The sequence below is a fragment of the Arvicola amphibius genome, chromosome X (assembly GCF_903992535.2).
Source record: "Arvicola amphibius chromosome X, mArvAmp1.2, whole genome shotgun sequence".
Lineage (NCBI taxonomy): Eukaryota > Metazoa > Chordata > Mammalia > Rodentia > Cricetidae > Arvicola > Arvicola amphibius.
Genome location: NC_052065.1, coordinates 89,278,313 through 89,300,106, shown reverse-complemented (window position 1 = coordinate 89,300,106; position 21,794 = coordinate 89,278,313). Strand labels below are relative to the sequence as shown.

General features: G+C 39.4%; 2 protein-coding genes across 2 annotated transcripts in view; one reads left to right on the top strand and one right to left on the bottom strand.

Moving 5' to 3' along the window:
• Positions 1-21,794, bottom strand: part of Il1rapl2 (interleukin 1 receptor accessory protein like 2) — a 578,390-nt gene that overhangs the window by 545,300 nt on the left and 11,296 nt on the right. The gene's annotated exons all lie outside the window — the stretch shown is intronic.
• On the top strand, positions 3,584-4,820 carry Tex13a (testis expressed 13A). The gene is made up of 2 exons (XM_038317219.1): positions 3,584-4,042; positions 4,143-4,820. Exons 1-2 carry the CDS (start codon positions 3,584-3,586, stop codon positions 4,818-4,820), a joined length of 1,137 nt encoding a protein of 378 aa, XP_038173147.1.

Below are 21,794 nucleotides of genomic sequence, written 5' to 3'. Positions count from 1 at the left end.
AAAGTCTGGCATACCAACTTGAGGCACGGCCAAATCTCAACTCCCCCCCACCCCTGCCATATTTAGGATAAGCAAGGTATCCCTCCACAGGGAATGGGCTCCAAAAAGCCAGATCATGCACCTGGCATAGGTCCTGGTGTCACTGCCAGCCGCCCCCCCCCAACAGATCAAGCTACATAGCCATCACCCATATTCAGCGGGTCTACGTTGGCCCCATACAGGCTTTCTGGCTGTCAGTCCATAGTCTGTGAACTCTCACTAGCTTGGGTCAGTTGTTTCTGTGGTTTTCTTCCATCATGTTCTTGACACCTCTTGTTCATATGAGTCCTCCTCCCTCTCTTAAACTGAACTACAGGAGCTCAGCCCAGTGCTTGGCTGTGGGTCACTGCATCTTCATCCATCAGAGACTAGATGTATGTTCTATGATAACAATTAGGATAGTCATTAATCTGATTAAAGGGGAAGGCCCTTTCAGATACCCTCTCCACTATCCCTAGGAGTTTTAGCTGGGGTCATCCTTGTGAATTCCTGAGAATTTCTCTAATACCAGGTTTCTCCCTAACTCCATAATGGCTATCTCTATCAAGATATCTCTTTCATTGTTCTCTCCCCCCCACCATTCTTCCCCCAACTCGGTCTACTTGATCCCTCATGTTCCCATCTCCCATCAGCTCCCTTCTACCCACTCACCCCCAGTTTACTCAGGATATCTTAACTATTTTCATTCCTGGGGTCCTCCACATGTGTCCCAGATATGTATATCAATAAAATAGAAAAAAGAGGATACAGAAACAAACTCATGAAGCCACAGCCACCTAATTGCTGACAAATGTGTCAAGATACATACTGAATTAAAGATAGCCTCTTCAACAAATGTCACCTGGAAAACTGAATATCTACATGTAGATGAATGAAAATAGATTGCTGTCTCTCACCATGTAAAAAATTAGTTGAAAAAGGATGAAAGACTTTAATATAACACCTGAAATGTCAAAATTGCTAGGGGAAAACATTTTGACATCTAGGAAGCATAAGCAACAACCTTCTGAACAAGAATCCAATAACATAGTAAATAACAGCAAGAATTGAAAAATTAAAATTCTGTGAAATTAGAAAGCTTCTACACAGTAAAGGGAACAACCAGGAGAATGAAGTGGAAGCTATATTACAAAAATATTTTAATTATATATTATGTAAAATATTAATATCTAGAACATAAAATTAAACACAAGAAAAAATTATCAAGTTGATAAATAAACTAAAGAACTGAATAATCCATTCTTGAGAGAAGAAATACAAATGGCCAATAAACATCAGGGAAAGTGTTTAATATATTCAGCAATCAAGGAAATGCCAATTCAAACTTCCTTAAGTGTCCATCTTTCTACAAAGAACTAACTACAGGTAACTAAGAAATGCTGAGAGAGGGAGATGCAGTTTTTCCTAAGGAAGAGCACAACAATTGCTTATTCAATATCAAATTCTAGGCCTTAAAACACAGAGCTATTATATGAACTAAGCAGGATATATTTAGGAACATGTGTTCATATATAACATGTAATGAAAAATGAGGCTATGAATTTGAAAGAGGTCAAGGAGAGGTACATAGGTGGGTTTTGAAGAAGGACAATGAGAGAAAAATGTAATCATAATATAATCTAAAAAATAAGTAATAAAAATTTGGTTATACACAGTAAAATATTATGTGGCCACAAGAAGAATAAAATTTGGATATGTGCAAGAAAATTGATCATTATATTAAATAATACAAACCAGAGTCTAAAAATTAAATGTGTTTTCTCTCATTTTTGAACACTAAATTTTTACAGATGCATAAACACATACAAACAAAAGAGAGATTAGCATGAGTGTGAAAAGTGCAGAAGGAAGGATATGTAGGGGCAAATATGCTCACAGTATATTATATAACATGGGTGAAATTATTATAAATCCCAGAATGATACATAAAATGCATATGAATAAAAAATAAATTTATTAAAAGAAAGAAATCAATCTTAAAATGCTATTATTACATGATTCCAAATGTACTTTTTTCCTGGGAAAGACAAAAACTATGGAGCTAATAAAAATGATCACTGGCTGCCCAAGTACTGGAGTGAATGTAGGGTGGGGTGATGAATAGTTGAAGAATTAAAAATGGTAGATACACATGATATATTTTTCAAATCCTATAGACTGCATTATTCTGGATGAATGTTCATCTGAACTTTAATTAATAACATATTAAATTAGCTTCATAATTTTAACCAGTTAAACTAATACTGGTCTTGGAGACAAAGTAGATATAAAATGGTTTCTGCTCAATTTTCCAAAAATGCAGAATGACTTAAAATGCCTATTAATTCTTTTAAATGCAAAAACCCCACTTCAAATTAAAATAATAAAAATGAGAAGGTAAGTTAAATAAAGAAAAAAATCATTCCGAGGTCCTCTCCATACATTTCCTAGTTATCCACATCAATTTGATGTGCAAACAAACCTTAACTTAAAATTATTAGAAAGAGCTGGTTTTCTGCCAGTCACAATTAGATGGTTTTCAGCCAGTCCAGGCAGCCAAGTGATCCAACAAGCAAATGCCTAGCTACAATCCATCAGGTGCTTTCTCTCCGTGCAGGCTTATCTAACCCACCATGCCTTCTGACTACTGGAGTGCTCTGAACTTTTATCTCATTTTTAATATGCTGAACTCATGAATTATCATTTATACCAATAAACTTTAATTTGCCTGTATTTTTTCACTTTTTATTAGGAAGTAGTGAGGGTTTTTTTTTTTCGTTGTTGTTGTTGTTGTTGTCTTACTTATTAGAAAGAGTGGTAATGGAAGTCTTTAAGACATGCCATGTAACATTGTACCTCCAGGAAGGGCCACATCAGTCCTTTTTGTAGGGTGAACTCCCTGGTAAGAAGAGAAGTGTGAATTTTAAATCTTTTTTTTATTTTCATAGAGGTTCAGTTCCTTTTGTTTCAAGTCTTTTCTGTCCCCTTCTTCCCCCACACGACTTCAAGGATGTTCCCCTTACTTCCAAGGATGTGTAGAGACCATCTAGTTCTCCCTACTATTTTCACAGTCCGGAAGTTAGAACAGTCCTAGATCAAAAACCAGGACAGTTGGTCTAAAGATTTCCTTTCCCTTAAGTCCTTGGAGAGAGACAGGCTGACAGTTTGAGGCTGTGCTTCCTCTCTTGAGGAAGACCTTGGCGGGACTGCTAAGGTTGAGGAGGCAGTTATGGTGGACCTAGAACTCCTCTGGTAATTGACTGGAAAGGTGAGGTTACTTGAGAAATCTCTTAAAGAATGGCAGCTACAGAATCCACTATGACGGAATAGCTGAGGGGCGGGGCCAGAGAACCTGCTGTAGGGAGAGGAAGGGAGGTAATATCGAAGGTGTGCCAGAAGACCAGAGGGGAGGGAAGGGGAAGGGATGGGCGGGGAGGGAAGAACAAAGGGCTGATAGGACGTTGACGGAGAGAAGAGATACTAACACCAAGGGACTAAAGGAGCAAGGACAGCAGATTGATTTATTCTCTCAGGGCCTGGAAGAACCAGAAGGCACTCAACCATCATGGCCTTGAATCCTGAGGATCTTGGTAGTGGGTTCCGGCATAGCAAGGTGTCAACATTCATCAATGAACAAATGGCCAAGCACGACAAAGGCCCTGATTTCTACCTTGAAAACCTGTCCCTGTCCTGGGAAGAGGTGGAAGACAAGCTCAAAGTTATCCTGGAGGATAGCGAGGTGCCTAGTGAGGCTCGTGAAGCCTGTGCCTGGGGCACCTTGGCCTTGGGGGTGCGTTTCGCTCACAGGCAAGGCTGCTTACAGGGGCACGGCGTGCAGTGGCTACAAGACCTGTCTAGCATGCATAAGGTGTCTCCACTCTCCTTGCCATCAGACCTAAAGCAGCTCACTCACCAACAAGAGATGGAACGGAAGGAGATAGCTATCCAGCTTCAAATGGCCCAGGCCAAACTGGAAGAGGTGCAGAGAGAACGGGACCTGCTGAGACTGAAGATCCTCCAGGCAGTAAGATTGTCACCTGCTCCTGTTTTACCCCTCCCCACCCTACCCTTATGTGTGTATCCCATTCCCAGAACTGATCTCAACCCTATTCACTTCTCCCCAGGAGCTGAGGGCTCTCCCAGCTGCAGTAAAACCGGCTGTGACTCTTCCTCCTGCTTTTCTCAGAAGAACAGGGACAGGGACACAGTGGTCAGCTGGAAAGGAAAACTTGGCGGAGTTAATGGCTACTGCTAAAGGAAGACGAGAAGGCAGGGCGGAGATGACAGCAGCTACTATGGCAGAGACCTTAACTGGCCATGAAGAGGCCTCGGAGGAGACCAATGGAAGTTTCATGCAGCTTCTTGGAGTCATGAAGTGGAAAAATTATCCCTTGAAAAGGCAGAGAGCTGGCGATCTGAGACCCAAGGAAACATCCATGTGCTCTCTCTCCCAGTCTCTGAATCTGAGATCCATCTCCTCCTCTGAACCCATTACTGTCCAACTCCCTGCCTCATTCACATACTCCTATGAAAGCCCCTTCCCAGCCATGCCCACCACATCCCAACTACCAAGCATTGACAGACCCCCTCAGATGTATCCCTATTCCATGGCCTCTGAGGTGAATCACCTGTCTGATATGGGAATTCACAGAGGAGATCACCAGGAACTACAAAATAACAAGAGAGCTACAGCGTTCCGCAGGCCTGGGGACTGGGACTGCCCTTGGTGTAAAGCTGTGAATTTTTCAAGGAGGGAAAACTGCTTCCACTGTGGGAAGGGAATCTGGCTGCAAAACCCTTAGTGAATTTGGAATGTGAAATAGAACAGAAACAAACCAATGTAAAATCATTTTTGGGGGGAAGGTGGAGGGTGCTGGGTACAGTTGTGGAAGGGGAAATGGGGAGGGGTCAAGAGAATGGGATAAATCTGGGTGTGAGATATTGAGACAGTAGAAATGGTATGGGGAGGCAGAAGTTTTGATTATTTCTGTTGTATTCTAGAACACTAGCATTCACAGCCCAGAATAGCTTCCTCTCTCTCTCTCTCTCTCTCTCTCTCTCTCTCTCTCTCTCTCTCTCTCTCTCTCTCTCTCTCTCTCTCTCTCTCTCTCCTCTCTCCCCCATCCCCCTCTGTGTGTGTGTGTGTTCGATATGCATATGTGTATGTCCTCCCTAGTGTCTGGTAGACCTAGATAGCTGAATATACGGAATCCCTCCCTTTCCAAACACCTAGCCCTTAAGTGATGGAGCCTGAGGGATTATTTGATCCTGTCTGATTTTCACTGAGTATCTGAAGAGAGGGAGAGTCTATAGTCAGGATGGATCCCTGGAAGTTGGGGACAGGGTTATAGGCAGTGATTCTGGAGGCCACAGCCCATCGCTGGCCCTGGCTAAGGTAGGGAACAGAACCAGCTGCTTTCCAAACAGTTTTAGCCAGACACTACAGACTCCAGGAGCTGACAATTACGACGAGGCACAGAGGAGTTGATCAGCTGACTACAGAGAACTCAGTCACCGTTTATTTCTTTGCAGTTGTGTTATTCAAGGTTCCATTTTACCTAGATCCTTTCTCTTTAAGCAAAGAAGTATGTGCCTATTCAGAGCAACTAGATCATTCTCAATCATGCAATTTTTCTTTTGTATCTTGATTTTTCTTTTTTTTAAACAAGGTCTCATGTAGCCCAGACTGGCCTCAAACTTACTATGTAGCTGAGGATGACTCAGCTCCAGATTCTCCTGCCTCCACTTCCTAAGTGTTGAGATTATAGGTGTATATTACCACATCTGACTTAGAAAGGTAGTTTCAAAACAATACATTATTAAAGAAACTTAATGGAATTGGCAGGGAAGTTGAAGAAGTTCAGTACAAGCAGTAAGTATTCCTTTATCCCATGTCTCTAGGAATGAACAGGGTAAGATGCCTATGTTCTGAGGGAATTTGATTACCAGAAACAGGTCAAGCCTCAGGTATTTGTTCCCAGTAGTGAATTTGATTGGAAGCTCCCATTCTGAGAGAGTAATACCACAAGAAATAAAATCATCAAATGAAACCTGGGATGGCTTAACCTCAGGTTTATGCTTGACTCAACATGGCAGAATTTGCCATCCCTACGAGTTTTCTAAAAAGACTGTGGAGGATGGCAGCACTACGTGCAAGCAAGGATTTCTATGACGATACAGCCTTTTAACAAGGTAATCTTCCCTAGTCCTCAGCGTGCACAACTAGAGACAGATCTGAACAGGGAAGTCATGCCACTGCTCCAGGTGAGTCAGCAACTAATAGCACATAAAGGGTTTGCCAGTCTGCATGGGCCAAAGCACAGTGCAATCTGGTGGGATTCTCCTTCCAGCTCAGCAGCCTGCTAAATGGAGGAGAATGGGGATTTAAAAATACCTCCGTGCATTTAAAAATGTAAAGTACAACAGAACCTTATCTCTGTGGGGAGCAACTCTGAAGGAAGGTGAAAGTTTGCTGAGCAATGGATAAGTAGGGGGTTGGTCTTCTCCTTCCCTTCATGTGGCTATAAGATATGTCAAAATTAATTATGTGTGTATTTTAATCCACAGGTGAAAGGAGGAGGAAAGATTGCACCTGGACCAGACTAAGTTCTTGCCTGTTCTCTAGGTACTACAGACCTAGAGAATGAGAAGCCTGTTCTCTAGGTACTACAGACCTAGAGAATGAGAAGGCGTTGTAGCCATGAAACACCGAGAAGAACAGATACGTGACCTTAGGTTATCTGTTATTGGTGACGACACAGTCACTATCCGGATTAGGGTCCAGGTCCTTAGCCTGCAATTTTCCAAACACCATTTGGGCTTGTTTACCCTCCTCTATTGCAGGGTTTACTAATCTCAGTGTACTGGACACCTGGATTTGAATAATTCTTTGTTGTGAGTTAAAGTTTCTTGTGCATTTTAGGGTGTTTGGCAGATCTCCTAGTCTCTATTTGTCTGAGTGACCCACTCCCTACTCCTTCAGTTGTGACAACCAGAACTGCCTCTTGGATATAGTCACATGTCCACTAGAGGGCAAAATCCACCTGATTTAGGAACCTATCAGGCAATGAAGTACTTAACAGAATGAATGGGTGAAGAATCCAAAGACAGGATCACAGAGGTGGGGCAGCTTAGCAGTGGCCATTAAGCCTCACATTTACTTTAAATATTCAAGCACACGTGGAGTGGTTGCAGAGTAGAAACAAAACTGCCAGGTTAGGGAGTGAGGAGCACTTCTGCAAGGACTCGAGGCTATGAAGGGAAGGAGTGAACCTAGGTTGAGACACTGAACAGGGGAAAGCATGAGTCATGAGAAGAAGGTAGCAGAAGCAAGCTTGAAATCCAAGACATAATTTTGAAATCTAAGAAAGAATAAAATCTCATAAAGTACTGTGGCATGATTATTGTATTATTAAAATTTAAAATTCATATGATAAGACCACTTGTTTGTTTTCTAAATAAAATCCCTTCAAAGTGCTACTTAGGTATGTATATGTATGGTGGCAGACTTACATTTTTAAAAAGCCTTGAAAGTCATTTTGCAAAGGGAAAATGAGCTTTGGGTTAGGAGATAAGATACAGTGTGGAACGGGATGCTGCAGGATTGAGGAAGACCAAGAAGATAGTACTTTTTATATATGTCTGTTTTGTAAAAGTACTGGAATTATTTCTCCCCTGCCTCCCCCCCCCAAAAAAAAAGAAAAACATGGATTTATTGACACAGGTAGATTGGAAAGGTTATTTCTTCCTTGGGGACAGGGGGACAAAGGGAATGATTGTGTGAGTAGACAATAGGAAACCAGGGGGCTCTTGTGTTAGGCTTATGTGTTAGAAAAAGCAAGGTCACATAACGAAGGTTTCTGAAGGGTACTCTATTTTAGAGGATGTAGAAGGTGGGGTGAGAGGAAAGAATGGATTGTTTAGATATGGTTGACTCATCTGAGACAGGGCCCAGCTGAAAGGGAGCTCTGCTTCAAGGTAGCAACAAGACTCTCGAACAGGGCTTGGGAATAGAGGCTAGGAAGCATATTGTAAGGACACCAGATACAAGCCTCAATAGTGTTATCACTTATTCTTATTTTTCTAGTAAAAAAATTCCACCTCTTTGGATATGGGTTTTATGTTTGGAAGGATTGGGGAAAAATAAAAAACATCATATTTGAAATCACATATTGTATACTTTATTTTTCAATATAAAGTCTAAAGTATGAAGGCGCATGTCTGAGGGCTCAGATTTGGGGAGCTGAAGTGAGGCGATCTGAACAATTCTGAGGACAGCCTCTGCTATATAGTGAGTTCAGGTCCATCCTGGGCTATACAGAAAGACTTCGTCTCAACAAAATAAATGAAAAATACTAACAAAAAATGACAACCAAAATTAATTCAGAGTCTGTCATTTGAGTACCTTCTATAAACACCCCAGAGATGGTGAGACTTGAACTTTGGGCCTAGATCAAGGAAACAGTGATAAAGCTAAAAATGGAGAACTCTTTAAAGACAATATTGCTGGGCCAAAGAGATGGCTCAGTGGGTAAAGACACTTGGCTATCAACCCTGAAAACCCTAGTTCCATCCCTGGAATCCATATGGTGGAAAGATGAAACCAACTCCTCTAAAGTGTCCTCCAAACTCCAGATGTGCACATATTTTCATGCACACAAATCACAAAATAAATTAAATGCAAAGTATTTTGAAAAGACATTGCTGAAAGTGAGGGAAAGGGAGGATATCTCATGGGGCCTACATAATGTCTTTGTCTAGAATAGTTCACTTTTCATCTGTCTAAGCTCTAATGGCATTCTCAGGACTTTCCTTTGGAAATAACAGTTTTCACAGAGAATGATTATAGAAATCCCTTTTGTTGACCACCAACTTTTTAAACAGGCATCTACACACTAAAAAGTCAAACCTACTTAGAGGGTCTCTAAAGAATGGAAAAGAAAACCTTAAAGCATATACCATTTAAAAACAACAGTGCTTTTCTATTTTCATTTTGCATCATGTGGGATAAATATCAAAAGTTAGACTAGCCAGGTGGTGGTAGCACGTGCCTTTAATCCCAACACTCACTCAGGATGCAGTGGCAGGCAGAACTCTATGTGTTCGAGACCACCATGATCGATAAAGCCAGTTCCAGGACAGCTAAAGCTGTTACACAGAGAAACCCAGTCTTAAAGCAGCCCCCAAAAGTTCAACAAGGTGTATACACAGAAACATTATTCACTACACAGAGGTATCCCTAAATGCCTCTAAATACAAACAAGTTTTCTTTTGGGGGCTTGTTTGGTAATTTGTTTTGTTTTTTATTATAATTATTTTATTACTTGACAAAAATACCAATCCAAATTTCCATTTCCTCCCCTCCTCCCATTCCTCCACAATCCCTCCCACCCCTTCCCCTCCAATCTTAAGAGAGGGTAAGGCACCCTGCCCTGTGGAAAGTCCAAGGCCCTCCCTACTACATCTAGGCTGAGCAAGGTATCCATCCAAAGAGAATAGGATCCCCCAAAACCAGTACCTGCCTTCTACCCTGGCCCCCATGCTCCTAATTTTGTTAGGCAATCTTGTTTGTTTCCAATTCCCAGGAGGATCTATATGTTTTTCTTTGGGTTCATCTTATTACTGAGCTTCTCTAGGATCATGAACTATAGGATCAATGTCCTTTGTTTATGGCTAGTATCCACTTATGAGTGAGTACAAGCCATAGTTACCCTGATATCAAAACTGCACGAAGATTCAACCAAGAAAGAGAATTACAGACCAATCTCACTCATGAACATGGATGCAAAATTTTTCAATAAAATACTTGATGGAAGAGCGTCTATGTGTTACTTTCATTATTAATAAAGATACTGCCTTGGCCCTTTAAGAGACAGAAAATTAGGTAGGCGGAATAGACAGAAAAGAATTGTGGTAAAAAGGAAGCAGATTTGGGGAGACGCTTCAGGCAGTCGCCATATGCAGTCGCCATGATTCTCCTCTCTGAGATGGACACAGGTTAAGATCTCTCCTGGTAAGCCACACCTTGTGGTGCTACACGGATTACTAAATATGGGTTAAAGGAAGATGTGAGAATTAACCAATAAGAGGCTACAGATAATGGGCCAGGCAGTGTTTAAAAGAATACAGTTTCCGTATAATTATTTCGGGTGTAAAGCTAGCCGGTGGCCGGGTGGCGGGACGCAGCCCTGGTGCTCCTTCCTACAAATACTGGCAAACCCAAATCCAAGAACACATCAAAAGAATGATCCATCATAAACAAGTAGGCTTCATCCCAGAGATGCAGGACTGGTTCAACATACGAAAATCTGTCAATGTAATTTATCATATAAATAAACTGAAAGAAAAAAATCATATGATTATTTCATTAGATTCTGAAAAAGCATTTGACAAAATTCAGCACCACTTCATGATAAAGGTCTTGGAGAGATTAGGGATACAAGGATCATATCTAAATATAATAAAAGCAATATACAGCAAGCCAACAGCTAACATCAAATTAAATGGAGAGAAACTCAAAGCTATTCCACTAAAATCAGAAAAAAGACAAGGTTGCTCACATTCTCCATATCTCTTCAACATAGTTCTTGAAGTTTTAACAATAGCAATAAGACAACATAAGGAGATCCAGGGGATTCAAATTGGAAAGGAAGAAGTCAAACTTTTGTTATTTGCAGATGGTATGATAGTGTACATAAGTGACCCCCAAAACTCTTCCAGAGAACTCCTACAGCTGATAAATACCTTCAGTGATGTGGCAGGATACAAGATAAACTCCAAAAAATCAGTAGCCCTCCTATACACAAAGGATAAAGAATCTGAGAGGAAAATCAGAGAAACATCACCTTTCACAATAGCCACAAATAACATAAAATATCTTGGGGTCACACTAACCAAGGAAGTGGAAGACCCATTTGACAAGAACTTTAAGTCTTTGAAGAAAGAAATTGAAGAAGATACCAGAAAATGGAAAGAAAGATCTATCATGCTCCAGATAGGAAGGATCAACATAGTAAAGATGGCAATCCTACCAAAAGCAGTCTATAGATTCAATGCAATCCCCATCAAAATCTCAACACAATTCTTCACAGACCTTGAAATAACAATAATCAACTTTATATGGAAAAACAAAAAACCCAGGATAGCCAAAACAATACTATAGAAAAAAACAGGTTTTTATATGGCCTTTTGATTCTGCTGTTTTAAAAAAGGAACTGGTTGAACCATCATCGTTCTTTTCATATTCCCCTTACAACAATTTTCTTCATGCTATTTGCATTGGCAAAATCAGGAGGGGCCAGGGAGAATACATGAGAGGGAAGGGACCACAGGGGGAGGATCAACAAAAAATATACATGAAAATTTATAAAGACCCTTATTACTTTGTATGGTGTTTCCTCGAGAATTTTTTTTAATATATTCTCTCCTACATTATATCCCAACCACAATTTCCCCTTACTCCCAGGTCTCCCCCCGACCACATCTCCTCTCCCCCCATATCTACTTCTCCATTTTTTTTTTCAGAAAAGAACAGGATTCCCAGAGCTATCCAACTGAGCACGGAATAACAAGCTACAAGACTAGCACAACCCCTCATATCATTGCTGGGCAAGGCAACCCAGAATTAGGGAAAGGGTCCCAAGAACAAATGAGAGTCAAAGACCCCCCCACCCCACTCCCACTGCTAGGAGTCCCAAGCAACACTATCATAACATACAGAGGTCCTAGTTCAAACCCATACTGGCTCTGTAATTGTCACTTCAGTTTCTATGGGTCCCTATGAGCCCTGCTTAGTTGATTCTGTGTGCCATATTGTATGGCAAGTTTTATTATTTAATTTTTTAAAAAAAGAAAAATATTTTAAGTGGCTGGCCATGTAGCTCAGTTAGTAGAATGCAGTATGCAGGAGACCCTAGGTTTGAGCCTCGGTACTTCAGAAACTGAATGTTATATCTCACACATCCCCAAACACTAGGAAGTTCATGATAGGAGGAGCACAAGTTCACAAGGTCATTCTTAACTACAGCACCAAATAGAAGCCAGTCTGGTATACAGAAAAACAAACAAACAAACAAACAAACAATTGAAGGATAGGAAGAAAATATGATTTATGTGAGTAACATAAATACCTCCAAACTTTAGTGATCTGAGAGTTTCAGCTAGTCATCGAATGACATTTCTAGAAAGTCCACTTTGTGTGTATATACTGTGTGAAGGTGCTCGGGAATAAGCTTTAGATTCAGTTAAAAAAGAAGATATTTCCTCTCTGAGAGTAAGAATGCAAACACAAAGCATGAACAAAGCCCTTTCCTTAAGGGGAGTCAAAGGAAGGGTATCAAGAGGAGATTGGGGCAATGGCTCTTAAAACACAAATATTCATTTAATATCTTCTTATACAAGTAAGTATATATTACGTTACATGGGAAGACTGATCTGGCCTTAAAATGAGAATGCATAACTCATATTGGCCTTAAATTTTTTAAAATGAATTCAGCACCTCAGGGTGGAAATGTATATCACCTTCTGACTTTTTGTTGCTTCATAGTAATAATAGATCTAGACCATATCCATCAAATAGCAACCAACGTATCTTGCCAAGGGGAACCATTTTGCACTGTAGAGGGTAAGGTCAACTTCATGCAAATTGGTCCCCATCCTTAGGAATATGTGTTAGAATATATGCTCTGATTCACAACACTGAGGTGAGCAGCATTGTTTCTCTTTAATGAGGGTTGGGTCATGAAAGGGAATTTACCTCCTTTAAATATACATTTTCTCCATGAAGCTGTCATCTGTTATAAAAATGCTCTATTGTCTAATTACAAGTCAAGTCATACATTATTTATTTTGTTTAGCTTCTCTTCTATGAACTGGTCAGTTTCTTAAAATAACAAGCTCCAGCTCTCTATATGAAGCTTCCATTAAATAAAGGTTAATTATTGTGTGCTTTATATTTAGAATGAAGACCTTGAGAAGCCTATGTTCTAGTCAAACTTACCTTCTATTTTCCCTTGTACATAGCCATGATTCACCTTCTCCTTGCCCTTGAGCACTGTTCCGCCTACCTGTGAAAACCATGACTATCTTTATCTGTTTTAACGATCATGAATCATCTCAGACACTATAACTCTGTAAGTCAATTACTACCTTTTCATGTTCTCTAGTAGTCTACTTGATATAGAAAATCAGTCATTGGATGTTTATCATACAGAATGAATGAATAGCTGAAGAGAGATGATACATTGCAAGGAGAAATAGGAATCGGAACAAGTTACATTGGAAAAGGATACTTATAAGTCATATATCAACCTGGAGAGATGACTCAGCAGTTGAAAAGGCTTGTCGCCTAATTTTCTGAGAAATCACCACACTGACATCCAAAGGGGTTGTACCAGCTTGCATTCCTCAAGACCCAATAATACCACTTTTAGGTATATATTCAAAGGATGCTTAAACGTGCCACAAGGACATGTGCTCAGCTATGTTCATAGCAGCTTTGTTTGTCATAGCCAGAACCTAGAAAAAATCTAAATGCCCCTCAATCAAAGAATGGATGAAAAAAATATGGTATATTTACACAATGGAGTACTACAAAGCAGAAAAAAATAACGACAGTTTTAATTTTGCAGGAAAATGGATGGAACTAGAAAACATTGAGTGAGGTAACTCAGACACAGAAAGACAATTATCACATGTACTCACTCACAGGTGGTTTTTAAACATAAAGCAAAGAAAACCAGCCTACAAACCACAATCTCAGAGAACTTAGACAACAATGAGGACACTAAGAGAGACTTACATAGATATAATCTACATGGGAAGTAGAAAAAGACAAGATCTCCTGAGTAAAATGGGAGCATGGGGACCTTGGGGGAAGATTGAAGGGGGAGGGGAGCAAAGAAAAATGTAGAGCTCAATAAATATCATGGGAAAAAAAGAAAATGCTTGTCGCTCTTCCCGAGGACCTGAGTTTGGCTTTCAGCACCCATGTCTGGGATTTCACAATGGCCTATAATTCTAGCTCCACGGGATCTCACACCCTCTTTTGGCAGCTGTGAACAACCCTACACATGTTTGCACATGCACTCTCATAGATACACACACAGGAACACACAAACTCACAAGTAAATAAAAATTTAAGATAAGCAATAAGTAAGAAAAATAATGTGATATATATATATATATATATATATATATATATATATATATATATGGTTTTACAAGATAGGGTTTCTCTGTAGCTTTGGGAGTCTGTCCTGGAACTAGCTCTTGTAGACCAGGCTGACTTCGAACCCACAGAGATCCGCCAGCTTCTGCCTCCTGAGTGCTGGGATTAAATGCATGTGCCACCACCACACAGCTCATGTAATATTTTTAATAAATTAAAATAAGTAATAAATAATAAGCAACACACACGAGGTAGAAGGAAAGAGGAGGTCAAAAAGAGGAGAAACTTGCAGGGAATGCATTTTGAAAAGAGTTTTAGTTCCAAATCAAACTGAGGACTGCTGAGAGAAGTTTCGTATAGCTACAGAATGTAAGCCACATTGGGAGTGATGGTAAAGTTAAAAATTCAAAAACAAAAACACAAACAAAACAAACCACTTTGTATTGTTAGTAGTTAGACATCTCCCCTTGATGTTTTAGGCAACATGGGAAATACTTACTTATTCAAACTTATTCAGAATTATTAAATGCTTTTAGTTGCTGGACTAGGCTTCCAGAGACTTACTTCCTTGTTAAATCAAATAAGAATCTGTCTTCTAAATTATCCTTGCTTGATTATAATTTGTGTGGCTGTACCAATTCTTTTATTCTGTTAGAAATTAGAACCTTGTCATTTTTTTGCTTGCTGTCATCCCTTTTACATAGAAGACTCTCTAAACATAGTTGTTTCAAAACCTCTCTACAAATCACAATCCCAGAGAACCTAGACAACAATGAGGACCCTAAGAGAGGCTTACATGAATCTAATCTACATGGGTAGTAGAAAAAGACAAGATCTCCTGAGTAAATTGGGAGCATGGGGACCTTGGGAGAGGGTTGAGGGGAGGGAAGAGGCAAGGACGGGAGCAGAGAACAATCAATAAAAATAGTTGATTCTTATGTAATTGATGCCTAACAGCTAAAATAGTCTTGACTGAAAACATATTTTTTAATAATAATAAACACCTGCAGTTAGGAATGTGTGAGTTTTCATCTCTGTTTCATTATGAAACAGTTTAACTTTGAGATGAACAAAAGGCAAATGGTCTCGTGCAAGGAGTTCTCAGACAAACCTAAACTATACACTTGTGAGCTGTGATTATATTTGTTCTTAATATCAAACAATATGCTGATGAATATGTTTCTGGGACTGGTTGTGATTCTTATATATCGGATATTTGGGGGTTATAGTAAATGGTCAAAAATAAAGAAGCAGACAGGCATAGTGGTGCCCGCCTTTAATCCCAGAACTTCAGAAGCAGAGGCAGGTGGATCTCTGTTAGTTTGAGGACAGCCTGGTCTACAGAGTGAGTGCCAAGCCAGCCAGCACTACAAAGTGAGTACTTGCTGAGAGAGAGAAAGAGAGAAAGATACAGAGACAGAGACAGAGTAGTCATTTAAGGACATACCTCCTACAAATATCATCAATCTCTCTCTTTGGTGAAAAGCAATTTTAAAACACTTTTTTAAAAAAATATATATGAAGAGTGGAAACTGAAAAATAACAATAGTGTTTCTTACTTTATAAAGCAAGAACTGATTGTATTTTAGAAAAATCCTTTTTGGACTTGATCCTTACTTTTCATGAACTTATTATCTCTATTCTACTGCCCTCTGTTGTTCGTCTTTATTCAGCAAGATTCTGTGTTCATCTCCAGCCACACTGTGAACCGAGGGAACTGCAAACAGGACCACAGAAGTTTATGTGGGCAGAAATTAACATAAGTAATTGCACCTTATTCGTCATGGTACAGAAAGATGGGTTCCTACAGAGAACGGCTAATACAAGACAAGACAGTAGCACAAACTCATTTGTATCTGAGCTCTGGAATCTGTAACATCTGCCCAAGTTTCAGTTGCCCAAGTCACTGGGAAAGTCTCTTTAATCTTTATAACTACCTGATTATTTGGGTTATAGGCCTCAAATTGGAGTAGCTGGACCACACAAAATGTGTATTTTTTGATAAGGACTTCCACACTGATTTCCACAGTGGCTGAAATAATTTATATGTATACTAGCAATAACTCAGGATTCCCTTCCTGTCTCCGGCTTTATTTTCATCAGCATTTGTTGTTATTGTCTTGATGACGGTCACCTAGGCTAGGGTAAGGAGGAACTTCAACATAGTTTTGACTTACATTTCACTGATGGCTAAGGAGGAAACACCTTTTTTTTTTCAAATATTTGATTGCCATTACCACCTACTTATAAGATAATTTGAATTTTTAATGTAATTTTGCAATTCTTTAGGCATTCTCCATATCAATATTCTGTCAGGTAAGTGTTTGACAAAGGTTTTCTATCGTTCTATAGGCTTTTTATCTAGTCAGTTGAATGTATCTTTCAGGAAACAAACGCTTTTTTTGTTTCATGAAGCCCCAGTTGTCAACAGTTGCTTTTACTTCTTGAGCTGTTAGGCTGCCATTCAGAACGCCCTTGTCTATTCCCAGATCTGTAAGATTTTCACTAGCTTCAAAGATGTAGATTTTACATTACAGTGCTTGATTCATTTTGACCTGATTTTTACACAGGGTAGAGACAAGACTCTAATATTTCTATACATATAGATATCTAGTTTTCCAAGTACCTATTGTTACAGAGGATTTTCCCTCAGTGTATTCTGTACCTTTGTCAAGACTCAGATGGTTGTAGCTGCCTGGTCTTATTTCTAGGTATTCTATTTTATTTGTTTCGTCTATGGTTTATTTTTGTGCCAGTACCATGCTGGTTTTGTTTCTACGAGTCTGTATATAATTTGAAGTCAGATGTTCTGATGCTTACAGCACTGCTGTTTTTGCTTAGGGGTCTTCTCCTGTTTTGGGGTCTTCTGTGTTTCCATGTGAGTTATGAAGTATTGTAAACATTCCTGTGAGGAATGTTACTGATATTTTGATGCAAACTGTATTGAATTTGTAATTTCATAATGTGATTATTTTTATAGTACTTATTCTGCTCATCCAATAACATCTTTCTGCCTGTTAGCATTTTCAACAACTTCTTTCTTTGGGGCTCTATAGTCTTTATTGCAGAGGTTTTTGACAAAACTCTACAGGCACTGCGTCTGGTATTCTGTTTCCTGAGACTGTCAATCTTCCTTTCACCTTACATCAACTCCTCTGTCATGCGCATGCTCTGTACTCCAAGCTGTATCATTCTGTGTGTTCACTACCACAACCTCAGTACCTTTTCACTGTCTCCTGTCTCAAAGGATGGCTACACTCTAGCTGTTCCAGGTTTATGCCCCAGAGATCCCAGTAATCAGTGTGTGGCAACAGCCTTCTGTCTCCTTCCCTGAAAATAAGAGGCCTGTTTCCAAAGAACAAAAAAGCGAGCACACGAACAAACAAACAAACAAACAAACAAAAGAATCTGGTCTCCATTCCACAAGCTTTCTATTTGTTGTTTGTTGACTATAACACTCTCCCCACGAATTTTAAAAGACTGACTCCTTCCATTCCTTCAGGTCTCAACAGAAGCATCACTTTCTCTGGGAACTTGCCCTGGCCTCCTAAATGAAAACAGGCTTCACGGTGTTTCTGTAGCATGACCTTTTATAGACTCTCCACCAACATTACCCATTGCATTTGGGGGGAGTGTTTTTTTTTTGAATTTGTATGTTTCCTACAATCTATAGCATAAGCTCCATGAGAAGAGGCACTTACATCCATGTTGTGAAATACAAATACTCAATATCTAACGTAAGCGTTCAAAATGTCTGCTGAATAAGTAAACAAGCCTTTGTTTTCTGCCTGAGGAAATCTAGACACAGTCATTAGTATCTGCCAGTCCCTGGGATAATATTGAAATCATAATCTACACTTCATAGTTTTGAAGCTGTGAGGCTACTGCTTTAACCTAAAACTGCTTATGGCCACAAAAATTATAATTGCTCCAGGAAACAAACTCAAGCAACTTAGCTACAAAGACTCATCTACAGAATCAAGGTAATAATGCTAGTAACAGTAAATAAAAGAGCACCACTGTGTTATAACTACATATGAGTGCTAGATGGGCCGTACCTTTCTCGGGAACTGGCTAGTTTTTTTCCGCAGATTTAATGCATACACTTCTGGAAACTGCTCTCCATGCCTAGGACTAGAATTATCATGACATTTTCAGTATTCTTTACTTCTGGGAAGGAATTTTGAGATGAAACACAGATCTATGGCAGTAGAAATTTTCTTGCTAAATACAATTATAATACTATGGTTAGCAGTAAGGACTCCTATATTGACCAAAGTACCTTTGAGATTCCAAACTCCAGAAGTAAACAGAGGTTGATTCCTGAATGCAGGCACCGAGGCAGCATTTGATTTTATTATTGCCTTCATATTTCATATATATTCAGGAGAGCATGAGAGACTTTTCCTAATCTATTATACTGCCATAAGAATGCTCACTCTTTTTTGGGGGAGTGGGTTTTGTCTGTTTGTTTTGTTTTGTTTTTTGAGACAAAGTTTCTCTGTAGGTTTGGGGCCTGTCCTGGAACTAGCTCTTGTAGCCCAGGCTGGCCTTGAACTCACAGTGATCTGCCTGCCTCTGCCTCCTGTGTGCTGGATTTGAAGGCGTGCACCACCATCGCCCATGGCAGGATGTTCATTCTTCTGCTCCACTTTAATTCACATGAAATCGTCTCCAGCTCTGCTCTAAGGATTTACAGCATCACTGCTTAGGCTACTGTAGGTGTCAGAACCCACTCAGAGTTTGCAAAATGAAGTTACTTGTGAACAATTAATATGTATTATTTGGGTGAGTGTAGACCTCTCAAGAACTTAACAGCTAGTTCCTTGGGCAGCTGAGGAGAGGGAGCCTGAAATGGCCCTTTCCTATAGCCATACTGATGAATATCTTGCATATCACCATAGAAGCTTCATCTGGCGATGGATGGAGATAGAGACAGAGACCCACACTGGAGTGCACAACTGAGCTCCCAAGGCCCAAATGAGGAGCTGAAGGAGGGAGAACATGAGCAAGAAGTCAGGACCTCTAGGAGTGCGCCCACCCACTGAGACTGCGGGGCTGGTTTAAGGGGAGCTCACCAAGGCCAGCTCGACCTGGACTGAAAAAGCATGGGATCAAACAGGACTCTCTGAACGTGGAAGACAATGAAGGCTGACTGAGAAGCCAAGAACAATGGCACTGGGTTTTGATCCTACCGCATGTACTGGCTTTTGAGGAGCCTAGTCTGTTTAGAGGCTCACCTTCCTGGACCCGGATGGAGTGGGTTGGACCTTGGACTTCCAGCAGGGCAGGGAACCCTGCCTGCTCCTTGGACTGGAAAGGGAGGGGGAGGGGAGTTAAGGGAGGGGGAGGGAAATGGGAGGTTGGGAGGAGGTGGAAATTTTTAATAATAAAAATAAAAAAAAATTTTAAAAAGAAATAAAAAAACTTAAAAAATTGGTAAATTTTGGTCAACCACTCAGATTCGTTGATCTCTCCTTTTCGAAGTCAGAAACCATGAAAATGTTGACCTATCCAACATTAAAAGGTTAGGAAAAATAAGAGATGCCGAGACAAAAAAGGAAGGGAGAGTGACAAAATTTCCCAGGGTGAATACCATTCCTGATATCTAGACTTAGGGTAAAGAACGCTTTCAAAAAGAAGTGAAAGATGAAGTATGCCAAATACACTTACTGATCAAGGAATCACAGGACTTAAAACTGACTCGGTCATTGTGGCTACTATTGCTGAGGTCACTGGAGACTTTGAGGAGACCAGTTTTGACAAGTGGCAAAACTTTAAAAAAATTATGGCTACACACATCTCACACTCTTAAATGTTTTTTGAAGGTATAATTAATATATGAAGAATTCTACACATTTAACTATGCAGTCAGTTGTTTTGGACATCTGCAAACATCTGCGATACCATTACCAGAAAACTCTTTAAAGTAGTTTTGTTCGTCAAATGGCCATAAAATTGGGAGCTGTGGCAGGCAATGGAGATGCAAGATTTTTTTAATAGTACGAATATTGATTAGTGTGTTTATAGAAAGAATGTGTGTGTGTGTGTGTGTGTGTGTGTGTGTGTGTACAATTCCATGATACAGGAAAATATAAGAAAACCGGTCAGATGATATATTTGAGTAGGCAAGCAGGGAGAAATCTAAAGAACAAAAGAGCCTTAGTAATCTATCTATGTTAACAGGCTATAAGGAGATTAAGTAGATACAGAGGCTATAAGGAGATTAAGGAGATACAGATGACAATGGGCAGGTAGATAGAGTTGAAGTTCTTTCCAACTGTTTCATTTTCTTCAGTGAAATAGGAAACAATGAGGAGGGTGGGATACAAGTATGAGGCAGGCAGGAAAATGTAAACTAGTCACATCAGCAGATAAAACACTGAACTAAGAATACATAGTAAGACCATTGAGAAGGATTAAGGATTCATTTGAAGACCATGATAATTCACTTAAAACCAGTAAACGTTTTCATATTTCCCTTCAGTCAAGATAAGCAGCAAAAAAGAGGCACAGCATAGCTGACTGTGTGGGCTTAAACAGGGCTGTAATTTTTTTTTTCACAAACAAATAGGTTGAGGGAGAAAAGGTAAAGAGAATCAAGATGATAAAAATGGAAATGATCATAGCAATTGATCACTATATTTTAAATATTCTGTATAAGAAAAGAGAAAGCGAGTGCAAACTTGTGAGATAGTTAGTTCAGTGTATGGGTGGCATCAATAGATTACTGGAAATGGGATATAGAAAAGTAGGGTATGGTAGCAATAGAAAAGGATGCATGAAATGAGATAACAAAGGAGTTTGTTACAACCTTCAATACTTTATATTTCCGGTGGTCTGCCACACTTATTACATTACTTTCTTGTTCCTAAGGAGATTTTCAGTTTTCATTGTACACAATGGGTTAAAAACTTAATTCTTACAAAAATGACTATAGAACAAAAAGTCTCCAACGATTGTGTTATGACACAAGACACGAAACTAAAAGGGTATCGACACACACCAGTATTAGTCAACTTACTAATGGCAACTTGTAATCAATTCCCATTCATAGTTACAAAATATAATCCATTAACTTGTATAAAACAAAAGTCCTGCTAACTTACTAAAAAATAAACACATGCTTCTGTCCAATAAACAAACTGAAGAGAGTTGAACTTCATTAGTATTGTACAACAGATTGGTTACGGCTCTGAGTTATACAGCTAATGTATAATAGTCTGGTAATATTTCCTAAGCTGCAGCACATTGAATTTGCTGTTAATGGGAGAAAATAAAGTATAATTGCCATGTATTTGCTATTTTAGGCTATATATAATTTTTCTAAATAAACACATTATCAAATTTGAATGTTGAAAAGTAATTCTGTCAGTCAGATATGTTATCATTTACACATAATTGGTATCAAAAATAATTAAAACAAGGGCTCCCATTTGTAACAGAAAGTAGGTAAAAAAAAATAACTAATTGCATTTCACTTCATCCCACACAGACCAAATAAGATATTGCTACTGTCTCAAGATCCTGCTGCACAATCTTGAACTTTTCTAGGGGGTCAATTAATTCTATAAGATTCAGGCTTTCATTTTTCCAACAAGAAACTATC

Coding starts and splice junctions, on each gene's coding strand:
- Tex13a (XM_038317219.1), top strand. CDS start 3,584: ATGGCCTTGAATCCTGAGGATCTTGGTAGTGGGTTCCGGCATAGCAAG. Junction 4,043..4,142: donor GACTGAAGATCCTCCAGGCA/GTAAGATTGTCA, acceptor ACTTCTCCCCAG/GAGCTGAGGGCTCTCCCAGC.